The following is a 17536-nucleotide window of genomic DNA, read 5'->3' on the forward strand; positions in this document are numbered from 1 at the left end:
CTGTAGTTTGCCTTCTCCCGTTGCATCTTTTGATGCACTTTGGTATTATTTTCTGCAACAAAGGATCACAGGTTGAAAACAGGCAGCCACGACAAGTCAAAACCACAATATTTATAATCAATCACATACAACTTCTCAACTTAAAATTGTTACTTTTAACTCTAATTTACACAGTTTCTTGAACTTCATTCCATTTAGAGCACAAATTAGGGCCATAGAGTTGGCTTTACAAGAAAAAGAACAAGACTAGCCTTTTTCTATTATATACACACATGACTTGTAAGAGTGTCAGCTCTTCAACTCTTTGGTCCAAATGCTGGGTCACGCTGGTAATCAAATTGTCAATGTATCTTGAAACAGCATGACACAAATGAATGTGAAGTCAAGAAACATTCATATTGGATTTTGCAACCCTCAAAACATATTTACACGAAAAAACCATGGAAGTATGAAGGCTATGACCAGACAGGCCATTAAGAAGTTGCAAAATGGCTGTCCACGCCAGCACCTGCCCCTCTCATTGGAGCCACTGCGGATCTCTCCGCCCACTATCCTTCTCTCGTTCCACTCCTCCATGAACCTTTGATCTCCCAAGCCAGTTATATTTGTCGCATCACCACCACAGATTTCACAGAGTCTGCATTATAATCAATATAGAAAAAGAAAACGCTTCATATCAATCAAATTTAAGCCGAATTTCAGTCTCAAACATATTTCAAATAAACTGCCATGGGAGCTCCCCTCCACCAACAGGCTTCATAAATTACTTGATCACGTAGATGGCAACCATGCTAGACAGACACCACAATGACAACCGCAATAGCAACATCCGCTGTAGATTCAACCACCTCAGATAAGAAAAGTACTAATATCTCAGTGTAAGAGACTCAAGACAATGAAGGATAACTGTTTATTCTCTAGACGAGTGTTTTGCAAAAAGTACAACAGGAAGGACTCTCTGCTTCTCTAGCTGGTGTGAGCTTCCAATAGGAATGGAAGAGGGTCCTTTGCATCAATGCCAGACGTCCCTTTCTCTTGTGTTTGCTCAACAAGAACAGTTGTAGAATTTAACAGCGAGCCGACACAGTTGGCCTTCTCCAGGAGGGAAGGGACCCCACTTAGTAAGAGCAGAGCGGCAAAGTAGACACTGGACAGGCCTGCACTGATGACCAAGATGGTTCTACTCACGTCTAAGGAGGTGCTCCTTTCTCCAACAACCCATAAACCTTGAGAAGAAAGAGGAGAAGAAAAGCCGAGTGCAGCTATTCAGTGATTCCGTGAAAGAAGAGGTGGACAGGTAGGAAAGGAGGTGAGAGCAGGAAGCTCAAAAGCACAGAGGCAGAGTTGCAATTACGGTCATTTATAAAGGAATCAGCAAGCAAAGGTGACAAATTGGTAGAATTTAACAGCAAAGTAGTAATTAGGGTCATCTGTATAGGAATCAGTGAGTAGAGGTGACAAACTGGCAGAGTTAACCAGCAAAACTTTGCTATCATTTTCAATTCTTATATGTAGAGATCCACACTCTTGAAGTGGGCAGATAAGAAATGGGAATGTCCGTGATCCTAGTTCCAAATAACATTTGCAGCAGTATGATATTGTCCGAGATGAAGAGAGGCTCATTTTCATCTGATTGGTTAAATTGCATGGAAATAGAGAAAGCATTTGAGAAGGTAGAGAAGAGAGGGAGGCAAGACAGGTGAGCACAATGGACCAGAGGGGAACAAAGGGGGATTGGTAGAATTCTGAAGATAAGGTAGAGGGCATGGTTGTCCTGTGTTGGCTGGTTCAGAGTCTTCCATAGCAAAGCTTATCTGCAGAGAGAGAAGCTTATTCTGAAGTAACCTGCATGAAACCCTGTCAAGATGGTACGGGATTTGGGCATTTCAGACTCAGTACTACTTGAGAGTGTACAAGGGATTTCGATCGTCAGTTGACACTAGCTTTGTCATTGGCTACTTGCATCCATAGTGTGATTCACTTGACATTTCGTAGTAGGATGCAGATGGTGCTGTTTATCATCTAAGCTGGGAAGTGGGCTCCATGGGAGGGAGAAGAATCAGGGAGGATCAGAGAGGGGAAGTGACGATGATATGGCAAAGTCTAATATGGCATCATTGCCACATCAGAGGGGCCATTGAGATGCTCTTTTAGAAAGTCTAATATGGCATCACTGCCACATCAGAAGGGCCATTCTAATGGCCATTGGGATGTTCCTCTAGAACTTCTGTATAGATGGAGACTACCCATATTTGTCTTTCAACATTCATTTTATCAAAGATCCACCCAGACTCTGCTGGGATCAGCTCCATGAATTCACTTCCATAGTTTTAATTCATTTCCTAGCTCCATGGTTTTTTATTGAAAGGTGAATGACTCTCCATTAATTCCTAACTCAACTGGCATGACTTCATGATTCAAATTTGTTCTCACCATTCCCATTTATGTCAATTTTTTGGCATCATCAGCCTTTGAAAGTCTTCCAACTGCCACTGCAAAGACTTTTTCACTAGTGCAGTATTCACCATTCACTCAAATGTCCATTAACCATCTCAACAATGACTCGTTTATGTTGTCATCTAGTCTACTGCTACATGTTCTAATAATTCAAACATTTTTTATTTTTTATTTCTTATATAGGATATTTGCAATAAATGTCATCTCAATCTTCTCAATTCAATGCTAATCTTCTGTAGATGATGTCTATATTCATTGCTCAGCATTCCAAGTATGACTGCTTTAACAGCGATCTCATAAGCTTTTACCTTCACCCTTCTAGCACTGGATCCACTCTCCACCTTAATCCCCCTACCTTTATGCTATGAGTGCTATCCTCTTTATTTCTCCTTCATTGTGTATAGATTAACCTAGGTATTGTCTTTCAGTACACTTTCTACCTCAACTTGCATCAGACACCCCATTCTCTAGGATTCGACCAGTAAAGCTACAACTCTACTTCAATACCTTTTGATTTTAAGGCCTGCCTCCAAATTTCTATGTTCCTACTAATTTCATGTCTATATTCATCAACTTGATGTCTGTAGCAAACAACATACTCTGGTTTCTTCCAAATGGGCATTTTTTTCATCCATCACAAGTACAACAAATACTGGCTTGTTGATTCATGATAAGTGTGCTCATTGTCTTTACTGTTCGTATCTTTGTCATTCCATGCCCAAAACAGCCACATGCATCAACAGAACAAAATAATAATGTATCTTTTCTATTCCACATGCATTAGAATGTTTGCTGTGATTTGAAAAAAAAAATTAATAATTATAAATTAAGATAACGTGAATTTTAAAAATTAAAATATGATATAGCTATTTCATGTTGAAGCAAGTAATTAAGTGACAACTGACAGGTGATAGAAATATGGTGGATGACCTGCACATGATCACATTTTTTCTACTTCAAACAAAAACATAGCATTTTCAATAAGGTTTTCTTCTTTAAAATTTCATATACATCATATTTTAAGAAAAAAAGCAATATAAACCAATAGAAGCATAGACAAAACGAACTTAGAAAAGATAAACAGTGTAAATAATTTCCAAAATTCATCTGCAAAGACACAAAACCCACAAGGGCAAAGGAGGGCACATAGTTAAGACAGTGAGGTGTGCAGGGAATCAGAGCCAATTTTTGTCATGATAAAGGGACATCAAAACTGGATATCAGAACACCATAATGAAACTGTAAAAATCAAGATTTGGGTGAAAGAAGAGGTGAAAATTGAGAGAAAAGGAGAAAGAAGAAGACGAATTTTTTGAAGAGCTTGAAAAGGCTTTGTTGGGAACTTTGCATGAACGCTCATATTTCTTAAATAAGTGTTTTGAGTTAAAAATTACAAAAATGCCCCTATACATTTAATAAACCTTAATCTCCTTATATCTCCCTAACAACACATCCTATGTATATGAAAATTTAACTACTATTATAATTTAACACGCAGAATAAGATTACATAAAGAAATTTAACCACTAAAGTGGTAAAATAGCCAAAATACCCCTTGATTATTTTCTAACCCTCCCCCTCAAACTAAAGCTTATATATCCAGGAGTCCCAACTTGTTGCAGAATAATATAAATTCTCGCTTGCCAAAGGCCTTGGTGGAGACATCTCCCAATTGATCTCCAGACCGAACAAACGAAGTTATTACCTCCTTTTTCATCACCGCATCTCGAATGAAGTGAAAATCTACTTCTATATGTTTAGTCCTCTCGTAGAAAACCGGGTTATTTGCAATAAAGATTACAACCTAATTATCACAAAACATGCTCATCAACTCATCCTAGTTGAAAATCAACTCTCATGAGACTAACCTAACCCACATCAACTCGCTTACTGTGTGAACCATCACCCTGTATTCAGCTTTTGCATTAGACCGGACTATAACGTTTTGCTTTTTACTTTTCCAACAAACCAAATTTCCTCCAAGGAAGACACAATATCCAAAGGTTGACTTTCTGTACAGTTTGGACCCTGCATTATCTGCATCAGAGAAAACCTCTTATCTTCATATGATTGTTAGGTCTAAAGAAAAAACCTTTTTCTTGATGCTCCTTTCAAATACCTTAAAATTCTCTGTGTAGCTTCTAAGTGTATTTTTTGAGGACATTCCATAAACTGGCTCACTACACTTACTACAAAAAAATATTTGGTCTAGTAACTGTTGCATAAATTCTTTCCACTAACCTCCAATAATGTGTTTTGTCATTAATTCATCACTCTGTTCATCATAGAGATCATGTCCCACTTCCATTGGGATATCAGCTAGCTTGGCTCCAAACAAACCATACTCTTGAAGCATATCAGTGATATACTTACATTGTGTCATCACAATGCCTTCTTTTCTTTTCACCACTTTAATGTGTAGAAAATATTTCAACAGTCCCAAGTATTTAGTTTGAAAATGTGCACACAAACAAAACTCCTCTTCACTAGAAATATCACTCCTAGATAATATAATGTCATCTACATAAACCAAAAGCACCACAATTCCAGAGAATCTCTTCATCACAAACAAAGAGTGATTACAATGACACCTCGAGAACCCCATAGATACCACAACCACAACCTGACTAAATTTTTTCAAACCAAGTACATGGACTCTGCTTCAGCCCATAAATCATCTTCTTAAGTTTGCATACTTTATGTATCTCCCCATGAGCAACATATCCTGAAGGTTGCTCCATATATACCTCTTCTTCGAGATCACCATATAAGAAAGTGTTTTTAATATCCAATTGAAGTAAGGACCACTCCTGATTCACTACAACTGACATCAAAATGCAAAACGACGATAAACGAACAACAAGCGAAAAATGTTTCAAACACATCAATACCAAATGTTTAAGTATACCCCTTCGAAACCAACCGAACTTTATACCACTCAATATAACCATATACATTATATTTGATAGTACAAACCCAACGGCAACCAACAAATTTGGTTCCTGATGGTAGATCACACAGTTGCCAAGTGCCCTGATCTATCAAAGCATCCATTTCAATATCCACAATTTGCTTCCAATAAGTAGACGAGAGAGCCTCCTACACTGAAGAATGGATAATGCAAGTAGAAATGGACAAAGCCAAAATTTTATAGGAGTCAAATGAGGAACAAAAAGACACACACTGAGATAACGAATACCACGTACCTTTACCTTTCATGACACCCTTCCTGAGTGCAATAGGAAGATGTAGATCATTACTTCTAGGATCTTGAGACGAGTTAGAGTCATGGTCCAGTGAGAGAGTCGGTGGTAATTTTTTTTTTTTGGCGTTTATATACCTTTAATGGTTTCTCGACAATGACAGTTTGTGAGGGTCCAACAGACTCATCACTGGTACAAGGATAACTGGTGCCAATTTCAGTGAGGCAACATGATCAAAAGGTAAAGACACAGAAGAAAAGAACAACACATCCTCAAAGAAAGTAATGTCAACAATTACAAATGTTTATCTAGTGGACAGACATAAACATTTGTACCCTTTCAGTGTGCAAGAATACCCCAAATATACACATTTAACAGCTCGAGGAGACAACTTATCCCTAAAAGATCCAAATACATGATCAAAGCAAACACATCCAGACACTCGGAGAGAAATAGGAAATAATGGCGCGGATTGCAAAAGAACCTGCATAGGTATTTTTCCTTCTAACATTAATGAAGAGATCCAAACCTCCGTTTGTCAACAAATCGAATAATGTCACAACAGTAAGTGCTCAAGTGAAGAATTTATTGAAGAAAATTACTCATCCTTAATTTATGAAATGAGTAAAGATTTCAATAGAATAAATAAAATACGGTTATACCTGCTTATGTACAATTCTAGAATCAGGATAGCATATACATCATTCATCAAACAGAAACTTAAAACAAATTTGAAACAGGAACTCAATATAAACCATGTTGAAACAAATTCTCCTCAAGCAAAAACGAACTATGTAATTTCATATGAGTTTGTACCATACGAATATTGCTTTTGAAGTAGATGGAATTTTACCTGTTGCCTTTTAACTTAAACCAGGCTTCAGCGCAATGTATATGCACTATACCAAGATCGTCCTTACAACCACAACCAAGCTGGATCAAGTCTGAACTGTCCAGCCGGTTATCAGAACTCAAGTGACAGATCCTGCAAACCTTCTCATTCTCCCAGTTTCCCGTATTCCCGCTTCCACAAGTCTTTCTCACATCAACAGCAACACAAGCATCTGGGATGGGTTCAACGCCATTAACTTTGAGCTCACTACAGGACAACTTACTCTTGTCCGACACATGGGGTCTACCTTTTGAAACTGAATCTTGACTCTCGCCATTAGAGTACGTTGTTTCCTCAGATCGTACATCAATTACAGTGTCTGATGCAACATTAACTAATGAGTTTTCTCCAACTTCTTCCGAAACCCTGTCTTTGTGAATGTCATTTCCTTCAATCTCTGTAGATTTTACATCAATCACGGTTACGAGAGAAACCGTACTCGATAAGTTTCCCGTGTTTTCTGTCTTTATTTCATTATCCATTCCTAGAACTCTGAGCATTTCTATATCTTCTAAACTGAAAATATGCACCGTCCTTTCCCTCGTTTTCCAAATAAAATTCCAACTCATACAATAGAAACTACAGACAGAAATAAGTATCTCGCCCTTACCTTCCCCAGCTACAAATATTCTCAAATTTACTCTTTAAAAATCGAAAGGAGAAGCAAATGTGGAAAGTCAAATCCCCACCACCAAAAGCCTGGAACTCGAATCGCTAAATCATAACAGGATTGACCAGATCAAGGCGGAAGACATTTAACCATTCAAAACTCAAACCGACGCCTCATTAATGCATTCCCCCTCCTGCCCTCCATCAGAAAATCAAACACTGGAAATTCGCTCCACGACATTCACCCATAGTAACATTTTGAAGAAGCTTAACTTGTCCGAATGCCCAAACGACTTCTTCCACCTTTATCCATCCAATCCAAGCCGTAGTAACTCAAATTCTTCTTTTAAAAAAAAAAAAAAAAAAGAAGAGAGAGACGAAATACTTCACGACGACATTAGGAGCGCGAGCAAAGATGTAGACCGGGAGCCCGGGGCTTGTCTGCATACGCTAAAAGAGAGGCATCAAGACAGAAATGATAGAAAACAATGGAAAGGAAAGGAACAACTGAGAGTGAATAGTGGAGAATTCTGCTGTCGGCTTTCAGGACGACGCTGGCGCCGAAGTTTGGAACGCAGACGGAACCTCCCCCGCCACCAAGAAATACACTTTTGAGGGGGAGGTGGGGCTTGTGACTGAAAAGATGCGTGCCGGCGTTGCCATTTACGAGGTTCTAGTCTTCTAGAAGTAGTCTAAAGGAGGAGGGCTCAGACTTCCTGGTCCGATTCCAAGTTCTGGCTGCCGTCGAATTAACTTTGGAAAACGATAATGGAACCTCCGCGTGGACTAAAAGCCTAATGACAGATCAATCAGATATACAAACCACGCCAAACACCGAAAAAAGTTAGTTTATCAGATAATACTTGGCCTCGTAAGTTCGTAACGTATAAGAAAATTTAACCTGAGTTCATCTAATTTAAGTCTATTAATTTTTAATTTAAATCAATTTTTTTCTTATTTTTATATTAATTTTATAAATTAAGCGCTTGGTCAAGGGTGGCGGCTGGTGAGCAGATAATTAATGCAGTCAAAACGAAAACCGGATTGCAGAACGGCGGATTTCTAAGGAGCCATGTGCACGTTGGAGAAGCGCGGACGGGTATTCGTCCTGACTCTCACCGGCGACGATGAGCACCGTCTCGGACCCTCGCGGATTGACAAGATCAGCGCCGCTCTTCAGCATGTTCGCGCCTCCTCTACCCCGGGTTCTGTTCTGGTTACCACCGCGGAGGGTAAATTCTTCTCCAACGGCTTCGATCTAGACTGGGCCCGGGCATCCGGCCTTACCGATAGGGAACTCGATCAACGGATGGGGAATCCTTTTGAGCGCCACATCATGGCCGAGCTTCTCTCACTCCCTATCCCCACCATCGCAGCCGTCACCGGTCACGCGGCGGCCGCCGGATTCGTACTGGCTCTCTGCCACGACTACGTCTTCATGAGGAAAGACAGGGGATTTCTCTACATGAGCGAGCTCGACATCAGCCTCCCGTTCCCCGATTCATTCATGGCGTTGATGAGGGACAAGATCGGAAATTCGGCGGCTCGGCGTAACGTCGTGTTGCGCGCTGCGAAGATAAAGGCGACGGAGGCGGCGGCGATGGGGATCATCGAGGCGGCGTGCGAGAGCGCGGAGGAGACTGTTAAGGCTGCGATGCGCCTGGCGGAGGAGCTGGTCGGAAAGAAATGGGACGGCGATATTTACGGGAGCATCCGGAAGGGGACGTTGAGGGAAACGTCTGAGTATTTTGGGCTGGTTACGAAGGGTGAGAAGCCTGGAATCATGTCACGCCTCTGATTCTTCCGAAACTGAAATTGTGTTTTTTAATACTAGTGAAGTAGTAGTGGTTGAGGCACTTTAACCGGCCATAATGTTAAAGGTTGTCACTACTCAAAATAGAGTAGCAGTGTGGTTGAGGCAGTTTAACCGGCATAATGTTAAAGGTTGTAACCAGTGTGGTTGAGGCAGTTTAACCGGCATAATGTTAAAGGTTGTAACCACTCAAAATAGAGGCGAAATTATTATTGATAAAGTGTAAACTATTTATAGAATTATTATAGGTGATTATAATAATAAATATAAAAAAGAGGAAACATATTATTGAAAGTGGTTTAGAGAGAGCAACACTGGTGGCGTTGAGTAGAGTCACGACACTAGAGGTGGGTAGGGTTGAGAAGAGTCACGACATTGGAGGTGGGTAAGGCAGACGGAATCGTATCATTCGGAGGAAGAGCAGTGGCACTGGAGGCGCATAGGGCAGACGGAATCGTATTGTCTGGTGGAAGAGCAATTGCACCGGAGGTCACTAGTGTAGACGGAATTTCATCGTCTGGTGGGAGAGTAGCGGCACTGGAGGCGATTGGACAGAATTGCATCGTCCGATGGAAGAGTAGCTGCACTAGAGGCGGTTGGGGCAGACGAAATCACATTGTTTGAAGGAAGGGCAGCGGTTAAGATGGACATAATTATATCGTCTGGTAAAAAGACAACAGTTGGAGAGGACGGAATTGCATCGTCCGACTACGATGAATTCATTGAGTTTTTTTATTATTAAATAAAAAAAATATCACATGTGAGAATTCGCAAGTTGCGCACATACGTGCGTGGGATGCCGCGTCAAGGGGGGAAATAATTTTCCCCCTTGAACTTAGGGTGGCGAGCGGTAGCGGGGTTGACCGATTTCGATGGTAAATCACCGACGAGAGAAGAGAGAAATTGGTAAATTGGCAAGGGGAGGGGGGGGTCAACGGCGATGGCGGTGGTGAGACAGAATCGCGACGACGACAAAGGTGGCAACAACGTCAGGAGAGATGAGGGGTTTGGCAAGGGCAGGGGTGGGGGGGGAGAACTCTGGGCGATCAACACTATGGCCGTTGGGGCAAACGATGATGGCTTCGGGGGTAGGGGGTAAAATAGGTCGGTTGAGAGAGGTTATGGTGTAGCGCTAGCGAGGGAGTTGCCGGTAGTGGGTCGTAGCTACGAAGACTGCTTCCGATAAAGATTTCTAGCGACGGTAGATTGGTTCTGATTAATCGATCGGAAACTCTGATACTATGTAGAATTTAAGAATGAATAATAATATTGTCGTGATTATTATTGATCAACTATTTATAAAATTACACAGAGGTTGTAACTGATCAAAACTCTACAATTTGACTCTAATTCAATTATTTTTATCTTTATTTCTATCATTTATCTCTACAATTCTCTTTATATATTAAACCGGCTCACCCTCGGCGAAGATGTGCACTCAAGAGAAACACGGGCAGGTTTTCGTCCTCACTCACCCTTGGCGAAGATGTGCACTCTAGAGAAACACGGCCAGGTTTTCGTCCTCACTCTCACCGGCGAAGACGAACATCGTCTTGGCCCTACTCTCATAGGCTCCATCCTAGCCCATCTCCAGCGACTTCGAGCCGATGCTACCCCCGGTTCTGTTCTTGTCACCGCCGCCGAGGGCAAATTCTACTCTAATGGCTTCGACCTCAAGTGGGCTCAAGAAGGCGGCGCAGCCTTCACTGACCGACTCCATCACATGGTTTCTTCCTTCGAGCGCCAGATCATGGCCGAGTTCCTCTCCCTCCCGATGCCCACGATCTCCGTCGTCACCGGCCATGCCGCCGCTGCCGGTTTCATACTTGCGCTGTGCCACGACTACGTGTTTATGAGAAACGACAGTGGGGTTCTCTACATGAGCGAGCTTGACATCGGCATCCCCTACCCGGACTCGTTCATCGCCATGATGAGAACCAAAATCGCGAACCCGGCGGCTCGCCGGGATATAGTTCTGAGATCCGCCAAGGTAAAGGCGACTGAAGCAGTTAAAATGGGGATTATTGACGCGGCGCACGACAGTGCCGGGGAGACTCTTGCGGCTGCCATGCGCCTAGCGGAAGAGCTTGCCAAGAAGAAGTGGGGCGGTGACATTTATGCGGGCATTCGAAAGGGGTCGCTCCTGGAAGTGTCCGAGGTTTTAGGGGTGGCGGATAAGGGCGAGAAGCCGGTGAGAGCGCCTCGCCTCTGAGGGGAAGGTTCGAATGCCAGAGTACAATTTACTATTTAATTGTTAGAATTGATACGCAGACGCAATCCCGGAGAAGATGAAACCGCAGCTCCGTTAATAATCGCAATGGATCTCTGTTCAACAGAAAAAGAAAAAGAAAAAGAAAAAAGGAAAAACTATTTTCGATCTCAGGAGCTCTCTTTCGGTGTTTCTATTGTGTTAAAAAAAGTATTAAATTGCCACCTGTTGAGGAAGATCTTCATGTTCGACTTGTTTTATTTGGAGAATCACCTACAAGAGTTGAACTTCGATGGATTTGGGATACCTCATCCCGTATCCATTTTATTGACCTTCTCGTGACGGGCTTATTCGACTCCGAATCAATCAAAAGTTGCGACATTAAAGATTCAGAGTTCTGTAACTTTATCTTCAGAATCAAAATGTCCTTGATAAGATACAAGTTAAGAGCGCTAAACATCTTTCCAGTTGTAATCGTCTGTGAGGACAAGCACATGAACTGCTTGTGCTTTCTAGATGCTGAGAGAGACACGCATTGCTACAGAGAGGAACACACATGGGCATTCGTTAATCATTATGTATTCCTTTTCATCAACAACCAGCCAAATCAACGTCTCTTACGATCGAGCTGAAGAGTCTAGCTATTTAGGGTACAATTCGAAAGAGACGAAACTTATTTACGAGGGGTGAAGATTCTTCAACTCCACACACCAGTTAACAAATCCCGTGTACAATTTAGCATCAGAACACTTGTTGTCTGTTCAATGTTTCTTTAAAAAAAAGGGAAAAGATAGCATAAGAAGAATGCCTTTTCTCAATTCCTGAAACTGGTGTAACGAATAGCTGTCCCCAACAGCTTCAAAATAACAGGGTCACAAAGTTGGCCTGCAGGGATTAAAAACTATCCAGTTGATGACATGGGGGCAGAAGCAATCTCTTTCCCCTTTGGAAGTAACCTGCCCCCCAAATGATTCAAATACAAGCCACCACCAGCAACTTAGTTCAAGTGACACGAAAACCTTCAACTGCTGAAAACTGAGAACAGGTGTTGACACTTTTGGAGTGAACAGCCATCTCTGAACCTTAAGTTCCAGCGAAGCACCCAGGGTTACGGATCTTCACGCATGTCTGGTCTCCCTCTCTTTGCCTGTTGAGCCAAACGGGCATCTCTCTCTCGCTCAAATTCTCGAAGATCAGTTCTCTGTAAGAAAGAGACCTTATCTAAGTACTGGTTGGAACTCTTTTTATAGGCATCTAGCTCCTCCCCTAGACCTTTAGTTTCCTCTTTGAATTCACCCCAGTCCTTCTTGGTCTTGTCAAGAACACTAAGCTTTTGCTTTTTCTTAATCTGCTCAAGAATTGCATCAAGGCCAGTAGATGGACCTGTCGGAGCTTTTGCCTTTTCAGCAGCTTCCTTCGAGTCTGCATCAACAAACTTCTTTACTTCAATATCTTCACCAGCAAAGTCACGAACCTCTGTAATCTATCAAAGACAAAAAAACAAAATGATATAAAACTGCTGGTACATATAAAATTGTTTGAGGGTAAATTTTCATATTTTGCAAAATAGAGAAGATCTACCAAAGAACCTTTCAGCTATTCATCCAATTGTAGAAATTTTGTTAAAAGATGCAGCAGTCAGCTGGCAAGACCCACATTCGTATTTGCTACAATTTCTCCAGAGACTTCATAAAGACACATGAAAGGTTGTTGCTCACCTCGACTTTTCCTTTACTAGCTGCAAGGGAAGCAGCATCTTTGACTGCAGATAAAGCAGCAGCAGCAAGCCTCTTGACCTCCTTATCGGTCCCATTTTGCTGAGAATTTGGCCTCTTTTGCGGCAAATTTTGTACAACAGATGACTTTTTAGGTGCCAGGCCAAGAGATACCATCCAATTCTGTTAGAAAAGGTAAACCCACAGCAAAAGAAAAGCATTAACCAAGCCAATCAAATAACAAAAAAGTCTTTTTGAGATTTTTTTTTGTTTTGAAAACTTATTCTCAACAAGAATGAAGAGATAAGAAAGGCATACTTACAGGAGTTGATTTCTCTGATGCTTTATTTCCTGTAGACCAGGACTTATTTGAAGAAAATTTAGGCCTTTTTGAAGAAACACCAGCATTCATTTGCTCCCATGCAGCATTTACCCGAGCTTTTCTTTCTGGAACAATGTAACCGATAGGCTTTGTAAAAATCCCCTAAAATGGTTAATATGGAACAGACAGAAGACCATGACAACAAAGGTAGTACAGAAAAGACTATGGAACTGGTGATCCAAAGAATGTGGAATGAAACTAACAGAAAATTGGCATGGCAAAGAAAAAATGCATACTGTGATATATACAAATAAAAATATCAAACATCAAATAAAAATGCTAGAGTGCAAGAATATCTACCAATAGAGAAGGTACAAATAGAGTGTTGAACACATTGGCAAGAACAGGTAGTTCATGGCAAGATGCTATGCAAACTATCTGACAGGTGGGAAAGCACAGAAAAGAGTCATAAACATGTACATGGATAAGACTTATACCAATTTCCTCTAGATCCCCTTGCGAACTCAGGGTCGATTTAACCTCTTGGCCACTTTGAGCTGAAACCCCATCCTCTTTATTACAATCAACTGCATGGAGTAATTGGAGGCAAGGTTAGCAGTTAAGATTTCAAGTATTAACCCATACTACTTTTTTCTAGTACTACAATACAATTAGCAAAAATCACAATGTCAATTTCTCTTAGATGTGCTGAAATGAACTAAAGAAGTTGAGTGTTGATCGTATTCCCAGAAATGGGTCACCACCGATAGAAGGAAAACAAGCTAGATTAAGCACCAGCATACAATAAAAGACTGGAAGCACTTTGAAGAGTATGTATCAAGTAAGTATGGTATAGCTTCATCTGTGATGCTTAGACATGTACTTAAGGTCACTGCCTAACAAAAGTTAAAACTAGGGAAGGTGTTCAATTGGGGTCGTTGAATTCAAAATTATTTGTCCAAACATTGAATATATTCACCATTCACCCCAGAAGCACTCATCAGCATCAGTTGATAGAAATATAAACTTTGAAAACTTCAAAGAGACAATTTTTTCTTAATAGCAATTCAATTGTCAGTAAACAGGTTCGCTGATACAAATAAGGACCAAAGAAGAACATAAATGAAATGATCAAGGAAACTGCACAGTCTATTGTTTGGAAATTATATGTGTGGTTATTTGAACTGTGGCAGCATGACCTAGCATTCAGTTCAATTCTCAATATTTTCTTCCCCCTCCCTTGCTTCCCTCTCAATGCACTCTGGGTAGCAACAAGTAAGAATTCTACTCAAGTAAAGTTACTAGTGCCCAAAAAGCAAGCAGAAGCACCATAGAGAAAACATTACAACAGCATTACCTATAGTCCAAATTCAGCAAAACAATCAAGATGATTACTTAACTAATTTCTGAAGCTAGTATCAACAGTGTCCATAAAAGTTAGTGAGACTCAGTCATCAAAATTTGATCAAGTGCTACTTAGTTTAAGAGAAACATTCCAATTAATAGTTGAGCCTTGTTGAAGAGCAGATATAGAAGAGTTTTACATGACTTTGAAATCTCACAGAGTCAAATTTAATATGATGGAATCTTACAAGAGTTTCACAAGAGGAGGTCTCACAGAAGAGTCTCAATTAAAGGTGTTTTAGTTATATTAGTCTTTTATTTATGTCCAGTAGTTCAATTGTTCTAAGACTTATCTTTTAGTATTTAACTTTGGTGTAACTAGGGTAAAGGTAGTTTAATTATAATTGGATTCTACTTGTTTCCTCAATTATAAATAGAGGCTCATTATACTCAAATTACATCAAATCAATGAAATTTTTCACTTTTCCATAAATTCAACATGGTATCAGAGCAGGTTCTATAAATTGAGTCGGTCAACCCACAAAGATAATGTGATCCTTTTCTGATCTATCATCTCTAGTAGTTTAGGTTCGTTTTTTTTTTTTTTTCTTTCTTTCTTGTCCCAGTACCCATTGTTTTGTTGGCGTTTGCACCTCCATACTGAACTTTTCATATTACAAATTACATATTGACTGAAAGATCTTTGAGTCTATTTTCCAACGCAAAAAGAAGTTTGGCAAACAGAGTTTTCTACAAAGATAAATCAATATTTGTAGCAGCAAAGGTCAGATTGCAAGAGAGATTTGAATGATAGCAAAAAACTTCAATTTTCGAAGTGTTTTATGTCATAAAAAAGGAGACTTTATATGGAAAATTATATGTCAAAAGAAATATCTATAAGTCTATTTTCTTACCTATTACACCAATTCTAAATCTGAGTTTTCTAGAGGGAAATATCAATATTGGAAGACTCAATAGTCATGCAGGCCAAAGAAGAAAGAATATGTGCAAATGAAGTCAAAGTGGGATGTGATGCCACCCACAACTTAATGTCTGCAAACCTATACAAGGATTAGACAGTTGAAGCTTCTAATAGAAGTGGGATACATATGAGAAGCTTTGATTGAGAAACTTGGTTAGCTAAATTCAATTTGGACTAAAGTAGAATTCTAATTCTAAATCTTGATGGAAAATAGACAAACTACCCAATCTCAATAAGCTCAAATGAAAACCAGTTCAAAATGTTAAAAAGAATGGGGAAAAAAATTTGCATCATCATAGAAAATCTAAGAGAAAATTTCATATTACTCAACTTCACTACCAGAACCTTTGATAAGTGATATCTGATTCGCATAACCAGTTCAAAAGGAACTCAATAAAAAAATCACAAATACCAAGTGACGGCCAGCAAAATTGTCTCAACAGTCAAGGCAGTAACACAAGAAGCACCCAAAGGGAAAATGCGCATGAAAAGAAATTGGAGATGCAGTCCAGTATAATCAAGGAAGAATTATGAATGATATCATCTAATTTACTAGGGGATGACCCTCCATCGACAATGGGTGTCATGTGTTCCAACTGTAATAGGACTATCTCCAACATAAAATAAGAAGGTATTCAGCAAAAAGCATCCTAGGGCTGCAATCAGAACCATCAATGTTTTCACGGCCAAAGACTTTCCAACCTTCACATCTCACAGGCTCCTTCTGCGGGAGACAATGCACCCATTTGTTTCCTTCGCATCATTGATCTATACGAAACATTTCTCAATTCATATTTTCAAAATATATGAACGAAACCAACTGCACTTACGAAATTTACACGTGAAAATCACTAATTATCACCATTTAAGAGCTTCATATTTCTTCTGATGAAGTTTTCAACATTGAGTTCTCTCTGCTCTCTTCCGTGAACTGTATAAATTTGTTTCAAACTTTTTCGCAATGTTTTAGTCGAAAATTGCAACAAGAAACCATGTAAGTTACAGAAAATGCAATGCTACCAGTACAACTACATTCAGGAAATAAAGCCAGTATAAAAGGAATCCTTCACCGTATTAACTCCCAAATTTAACATAATTTAGAAAATAAGGAAAAAATCGCAACTTTAGTTGTGTACTGAAATACTTAGAGAAAAGACACAACTAGAACGAAGGTTTGGCCAATATCAGAAAAATAAAAATAAAAAAAATCAACAGTTCCTCGGCACAGCCACGGAAACAACAAAAGAAAATAAGAGACTTCGGCCTTCACAAAAAAAATAAGATTCCGAGGCCAAATCGTACGGTTTCTCCCGACTTAAAATTGGAACGTGAAAAAGGGACGAAAAATAGAACCCTAGAAGATCCGCCGAAGGCCAACTGAAGCTGAGAAAAAACAGGGCAAAGGTTAGTGAACGAAATGAAACCTACCCGGGTCGCTGGAGCCATTGGAGGCCATTTGCGGGTGTTCCCGTTTGATCGAAAGAGAAGATGTCTTAGCAAGTCCGAGGAAGGGACGAGAAAAAAGTGATTCACTCCAGAGTCGAGCAAAACGAGTTAATTATGTGGGACCATCCAACAAGCGACTCTAGGGTAAAAAGTAAGAACCGTTGGATGCACGGCTGGTGACGCTGGTCTAGATTGTCTCGCCATCGCAATTGAATTGGATAAGTACAACTCTTGAAGGAGATCCAAAAGTGGGCGTAGATCCTATTGCAATCAATAAATCGGTTTTCAGCCTGTTAATTGGTTATCGCCATGCAAGCGTTGATTTTTCTTTCTCATCTCTTGATTTTGTAACATTCAGGCAAGAAATATCTTGTCTCTAGCTTCTATGATTTTTAAAAATATCTTTTCCAGAATTTCTGAAAATTATTAGTGACGAGGGAGCGAGTTTTTCAGTACCATTCTTTCTCGTTGAGTGTTGCACTCTTCACTGTTCTTCCGCCATCGAAGGTACTCGGAATTTCAATCTAAGGCGACGAGCTGCTTT

The 17536-nt window shown here is 40.2% G+C and overlaps 4 protein-coding genes across 4 annotated transcripts; 2 read left to right on the forward strand and 2 right to left on the reverse strand.

The window, feature by feature from the left end:
- Window positions 1-134: 134 nt before the first annotated feature.
- On the reverse strand, window positions 135-8324 carry LOC137943229 (uncharacterized). Its single transcript, XM_068788924.1, has 2 exons — window positions 6514-8324; window positions 135-637 (listed from the first exon to the last, which is right to left on the reverse strand). Exons 1-2 carry the CDS (start codon window positions 7119-7121, stop codon window positions 415-417), a joined length of 831 nt encoding a protein of 276 aa, XP_068645025.1. The 5' UTR covers window positions 7122-8324; the 3' UTR covers window positions 135-414.
- LOC137943220 (enoyl-CoA delta isomerase 2, peroxisomal-like) lies at window positions 8184-9171 on the forward strand. Its single transcript, XM_068788913.1, has one exon. It carries the CDS (start codon window positions 8234-8236, stop codon window positions 8957-8959), a length of 726 nt encoding a protein of 241 aa, XP_068645014.1. The 5' UTR covers window positions 8184-8233; the 3' UTR covers window positions 8960-9171.
- Window positions 9172-10405: 1234 nt separating this feature from the next.
- On the forward strand, window positions 10406-11403 carry LOC137943256 (enoyl-CoA delta isomerase 2, peroxisomal-like). The gene has a single exon (XM_068788957.1). The coding sequence runs from the start codon at window positions 10461-10463 to the stop codon at window positions 11184-11186; it is 726 nt and encodes a 241-aa protein (XP_068645058.1). The 5' UTR covers window positions 10406-10460; the 3' UTR covers window positions 11187-11403.
- Window positions 11404-11856: 453 nt separating this feature from the next.
- Window positions 11857-17183, reverse strand: LOC137943247 (uncharacterized). The gene is made up of 5 exons (XM_068788946.1): window positions 16975-17183; window positions 13718-13807; window positions 13221-13345; window positions 12902-13081; window positions 11857-12666 (listed from the first exon to the last, which is right to left on the reverse strand). The coding sequence occupies exons 1-5, from the start codon at window positions 17000-17002 to the stop codon at window positions 12292-12294; spliced, it is 798 nt and encodes a 265-aa protein (XP_068645047.1). The 5' UTR covers window positions 17003-17183; the 3' UTR covers window positions 11857-12291.
- Window positions 17184-17536: the final 353 nt, after the last annotated feature.

Source organism: Aristolochia californica, unplaced genomic scaffold (assembly GCF_029961685.1).
Source record: "Aristolochia californica isolate CCGP_79_NKW_82.1479 unplaced genomic scaffold, dmAriCali1.0.hap1 SCAF_1, whole genome shotgun sequence".
Taxonomy (NCBI): Eukaryota; Viridiplantae; Streptophyta; class Magnoliopsida; order Piperales; family Aristolochiaceae; genus Aristolochia; species Aristolochia californica.